Source organism: Coregonus lavaretus, assembly GCF_964263955.1.
Source record: "Coregonus lavaretus genome assembly, chromosome: 29".
In the NCBI taxonomy this organism is placed as follows: domain Eukaryota; kingdom Metazoa; phylum Chordata; class Actinopteri; order Salmoniformes; family Salmonidae; genus Coregonus; species Coregonus lavaretus.
In genome coordinates this window covers 30,611,944-30,617,943 of record NC_140016.1, presented here as the reverse complement: position 1 = coordinate 30,617,943, position 6,000 = coordinate 30,611,944, and the positions used below count along the sequence as shown (strand labels likewise).

The 6,000-nt window shown below is 43.6% G+C and overlaps 1 protein-coding gene across 1 annotated transcript in view; it reads left to right on the top strand.

The window, feature by feature from the left end:
• Positions 1-301: 301 nt before the first annotated feature.
• Positions 302-6,000, top strand: part of pdgfc (platelet derived growth factor c) — a gene marked incomplete at its 5' end in the record, with an annotated part of 128,407 nt that continues 122,708 nt past the window's right edge. Inside the window, 2 exon segments of the mRNA XM_084147214.1 lie at positions 302-322; positions 326-473. Coding sequence (XP_084003340.1) covers positions 302-322; positions 326-473 — 169 coding nt within the window.

The window sequence follows — 6,000 nt, the reverse complement described above, 5'->3', positions numbered from 1 at the left end:
TTGTTTCCCTTTGATGGAACTTCAAGCTGGATATGTAAATTAGTTCAAGCGCAGCAGCAATTTTCTAACTTCCAAGCCAACTTTCCATAAAGCCAACAGGTGCGCATCCGAACCAACAAGGCGCGCGAGACCGCCATTGGTTTCAACGTTTTCCTATTGTGGATATTACAGGATTTTTATGACGTACATTTTTTCCCCAAAGGACTCAGGTTTTGAATGAGATTATGTGGATTTTACTCTGCGTTTATCCGCTACAAATGTCTCCAAAACAGCATTGGTGTCCTCCAAATAACGGTTGTGCATGGTGATACAAAACGTCCGGTGAACAGTGCATTGTAATCGCCTTCTGCCACTAATCCAAATGATCCTTCCATTATTAATCCTGCTTGTATCGCTTCTCCAACAACATGGCTCAGAAGCTGAATCAAGTCACATCAGCAAATTCCAACAACCAAGTTTAAAGGAACAAAACGGTAAGTTGTGTGTTTGGAATGTGTGTTCATTTGTCACTTTTAACATGGTTTGAGTTAGAAATAAAGGTGTTGAGAATTTCTCACATATCCATTCCTGGTCATAAACTTATGGAACTCAAACCTACTCCTCTTACAAAGCACATCTTGCTTGAGTTTAAACAGCAATAAATGAATACGTTTATTCAGTTCAAACAGCATTATCCGGGATAGGTAGTAGGAATTACCTTTCCCTTTCAAGTGTGCCCATGTGTGTTTAAGGGCGAAACCACTCTGAAATGTCATGTCCCCTGAGAGAGGTTTTCTCTAGGATCTTAAAAGGGTCCATTCATTCATTGGTAGGCACTCCAGGTGATGTAATTTGCTGACCATTTGAACACCACTGATTTAGACTGTCAAATTCAAAAATTCTGTTTAGTAATTTCCCCTTTAAAGTCAAATAAATATGGTGGTGACACATGCATAAGTTGGAAGAGACTGTCCAATTAATTATTTCTTCTTTCCAGCATGTGCAACTTGGAATCAAGCTTTTGTTTGTTGTTGTTGTGATGAGGTGTGTGCCTGTGCATAAGTGCATAAATAGCCGATGCGCTTGCACCCAGGTAATGTTGCAGTTAATTGAACATTATTTGATGAAGCATACACTACGTGACCTAGCATTGTACTCTGTCCATCATTAATGTATTCTATGTAAACGATTTGCAGGTTTTTGCTTTACACTGATACTGAATCACTTTCTCTAAAACTTTGTTTAATCAATACTTACCAGCATCATTACCATATAATTACCATGTCATTACAAACCCAAAATAGTTTTCTAATGCACAGCCCCCTCATGCTGTGGTGGTTCATATGGAACTCTATTTCCTACTTAAACCATTAAGCTTTTTCTCCCATCACCCCAAACAGCTCATTTGCATATCTCACATTCCTGCATGTGGCTTCTCTATCTGCATTTAACCAGAGATCTGTATATAATGATGAGATGCTCACGTCTCCGCCCTAACAATAGGAGTCGTCCGACAGGCGGGGAGGCAGGCGACAAGCATAGGTCTGCATATTAAGCCCATAGAAACCCATTGGGCCTATTTTGGACAGATTTTGGCGAGAGTGAAACCTCTCGCTTCGCCTCTTCATCTCCGATTTAACTACATGTTAGCATATGGAGGTCAAGGGCAGGATGTGTCGTCCTTCCATTTAGTGTGTGAATCCTAAATGAGCTGCTTATTTTAGGGCGGCCGCCTCTCTCTCTCTCTCTCTCTCTCTCTCTCTCTCTCTCTCTCTCTCTCTCTGTCTCTCTCTCTATTATGCCCTACAAAATGGCCCTCTCCTCTGTCATTCCTGGACCTGGCTGGCAGTGTGATGACATGCAGTGCAGACTGCTGGGCCCTGTGGGGCCCGTGATCAAAGCCTCGCCTCAGGATCCCCATCTAATCAGAATGGCCATGGAGGAAAACAAGTGGGGTGTTGAACCATAAAACCTGCTCTTAAAACAGTGGCCACACATGGAACGAGAATGAGAATAAAGGCCCTGGTTGGCGGTAACCTTTGACTCTGACGTGTGAGTGTTTCACCAGAGCTCCGCTGTGGTTGATTGCTGATGCTCGGCCACAATTTGATATTTGTCTGCTGGAAAAGCTAGACCTGTCTGGCGTGTTTAGTGGTGGTTGCTGGGAGAGTTACGGTCCGGGGTCATTTAAGACTTGGCTGTGGATGGCTGATGACTCTATAGATGTCTATCAGTCTCAGCTTGGTTGCTAGTGTAGTCCCTCTACGATAACTCTCAGCATGGTTGCTAGTGTGGTCCCTCTACTTTTAGTCTCAGCTTGGCAGCTAGTGCAGTTCCTTTACTATCAGTCTGAGCTTCGTTGCTAGAGCAGTCCTTCTACTACAGTAACTTTCTCCAAGGGAACTGCTGTTGTTGACTGTTGTTATGCAACCTGATACATAGGCTATAATCTTTATTACAGAAGATGGAGTCCTATTCGGGATGTGTATGAGTGTGATGTGTGTCAGTCAGTAATGATCGGCCATGACATTCACATTCTGTTCCACTTGGCTCACATCTCCAATGAGGCTCAGCTACATAATGACCACTTCACCTTTTCTTGTAGCTTATTACACATTGAGCTTTAGGTTGGGATTAAACACCTCCCCCTGCAACACTTCCCTCTCCCTCTGCACACCATCATTAAGTTTGCTGACCACACAACGGTGGTAGGCCTGATCACCGACGACGATGAGACAGCCTACAGGGAAGAGGTCAGAGACCTGTCAGTGTGGTGCCAGTACAACAACCTCTTCCTCAACATCAGCAAGACAAAGGAGCTGATCGTGGACTACAGGAAATGGAGGGTCATAGTCTTGTGTGTGGTGCGGGATTTGTTGAAGTCAGCATATTGCATGTTTTGCTCTGTGTAGGAAGTAATGCCTCTCCCTATCAGGCAATGATTACCCAACATTTGATGGCTGGACTTACTAGGGTGGTTTATATAGCTGTTAGCCCCATGCTGTCGGCAGCTACCAGCTTGGCAGCTTGTATTCACATTGCCAGTCTGTTGTTGTGTTAAATTGTTTCCATAGTAGTTCAGTTTATATTTTAATTGGAAATTACAGTATAGCTGTAAAACTGGTGAAACAGCATCAAAAGGATTTGGAATATACATTTATTCTTTAATAATTTAAGTTTCTCTGGGAAAAAATGTTTTCAGTTAGTGTAAGTTGTACATTGACAAATCTTTATTCATTTTGTACCCCTTATCCCATCGCTGCAACTCCTGTATGGACTTGAGAGCCGTGCGTCCCCCGAAACACAACCCAACCGAGCCGCACTGCTTTTCAGCCACACCAATGTGTCAGAGGAAACACCGTACACCTGCCGACTGTGCCAGCGTGCACTGCGCCTGGCCCGCCACACGAGTCGCTAGTGTGCAATGGGACATCCCTGCCAGGCCAAACCCTCCCCGAACATGGACGACGCTGGGCCAATTGTCCCCCGCCCCATGGGTCTCCCGGTCACGGCCGGCTGCTACAAAGCCTGGACTCGAACCAGGATCTCTAGTGGCACAGCTAGCATTGCGATGCAGTGCCTTAGACCACTGCGCCACTCGGGAGGCCCATATTGACAAATCTTAACAAAGAACGAATGTACTGTTGCAATGTACAGTTACTCGCATTAAAGTAGTTGGCCTACACTGACAGCTACGGTCTATTTGACAAATAAAAATGGATGATTCTTTACTTAAAGTAACTTGCAACACAAATAGACCTGAGAATATACTGACCACACAAGCACTTTCCCGCACTGAGACACCAAACACAGTCTGTCTCCTCGCCACAAGCAGTCCATGCAGACTTATTTCCCCCACACCACCTCAGAGTCTCAAGTGAGGTGAATAACAGTGTTTATGTTTTTGCTGTCAGCACAACTTGAACGTCGGAGCACTGAATTTGGCAAGAGCATGCCACCGCCTGCCTGCTGTTTGTCATTTTGGGCAGCGAATGTACATTCTCCTGAGGCAAGAGGGAGTTTCTCAAGGGAACTGGGTCACAGTTTTTTAAGCTCTGCATTGGCTGAGAAAGCATCCAGGCAGGCAGTAGCTTCTCTCTCATTTGCAGTATCAACATTGCCCCAGGCACTTTGTAAGGGCCTATTGTTTTCAGCAGAATCAATGTCCTCTTGAGGTCAGTATGCTGAGTGTCTTTTTTCAAGGACACAGCTAAATAAATCTTCACATTGTCATCGATATGTCCCTGTGGGGAGTGTCACCCATCCAGCCAAAGGTGTGAAACGTGCGTGCCTTTTCTTTTAGTATCACAATAAATGCCCTTCTTGTCCTTTAAATAGTAAGTGTGGAATAATCTTCCTATACTATGTGGATAGGGAACACCTGTGGATTGTCCACTTTTACTTCATCTACCAGTCAAGGCCTTATAGCCCCAAACTATAGCCAGCATGCTGATTGTCAATGCCAATTATGGATTCATGTAAATTATGAATAGCAGTGACATGTTCGTAATACAGTTTTATGTTTTCAGCTTGGGCCATTTTAATGTAACAATTTGCATGTTTCCACCTGTGAAACAGTGACCAAATAACTGTCTTGAGACACACAGCCAACCAATCCCAAGAACATTATTTCCTCATCTGCTGCAAAATGAAATGCCTCAATGAAACTTCAATTCATGAGAGATTCTTAGATAGCAGTAGAGTGTAATGAATGTTATCAGCTGCCTTTGTACAATTGCTCCAGCACATGCAATATAATGAGGACTTCTTTAGCTATTTCTTCGGTGGATTAGGCCTAGAGCTGAAAATCTACTCAGTATGGAGCTGAGCACCGAGTCCAAGCACAGAGTTTCCCAGAGGAGACAAAAAAATATAAAGAGCACATACATTTGGTAATGTAAACACACCACTGTAAATAGCCCAATGCTAACATTGACATTGAATGGGAGAGAAGGTGCAGTCTAGACATGAAGGGTGGAGTATGTCTGCCTCACGTTAAGATTACCTGTCAGTGCAAATACCTGTCATTTACTCCTCTACAGCATCTTTTCCTCATGTCTCTCTTGTTTCTCAGCTGCACTTCTGCCAGTGGTTTATGTGCTCATTGCACACTTGAAGTAATCCATTGGCATTTTCAAAAACATTGAGGTGAAATAGAATACATGTAACTACTGTGATGTTACATAAAAAAAAAACATTGCATAGGTCTAGGCATACATTTCCTTGGGAAATGTCTTGATGAAAAAGCATTTCTGAAATGACTAAATGAGAGGAAATGAAATGAGGGGTGTAAATATTACTGTTGGCATAATCAGTGCATTACTATTGGGTAATTAGTGCATTATCATTCTTGCGGTGGCTTCATCTCGGGTGCAGCTCATATTGGCACTTCCAAACTGAATACATTTGGATTACCTGTAGCTGTGTTTGAGGATTTGTACATAGCTGGAACAGCCCTGCACTTGAATAGACTTAAGCCGTCTGTAGGGATATTGGCTGTTTTGAAAGCAAACTGAATTCCATTAGACTTACAATTTTGGCAGCGGGTAGAGTTGACCTTGGTTACCGTCTCTGGAGGGTATGTCTACATAGTTTGGCAGATGTCATCACCCCCTGTCAGAGAACTATTTGAAAGTGTCCTGTTCCGTCAATGCGCCGGGCTCGGGCGTTACCTTGCAATTGATTGACAAGGAGCTTGACCCTGAACAAGTACTGAAAAGTAGTGCAGCAGTGGCTTCTAATATAGAGATGGATTGGGAGTGGCAGATGCAAAATTTGCTGTTGATTCTGTGCTTACATTTAGCAGAGATGGGAACAAAGAAGTATTGCTTTGGTACAAGGAGAGCACAGCTGGTTAGTGAGGGACTGGTCACTATGCTAAATGTTCACAGAACATTAATTACTCAAGAGATGTGAAAAGATTTGGCATGGGTCCCTAGATCCTGAAAAAGTTATACAGCTGCACCATCGAAAGCATCCCGACTGGTTGCATCACCGCCTGGTATGGCAACTGCTCGGCAT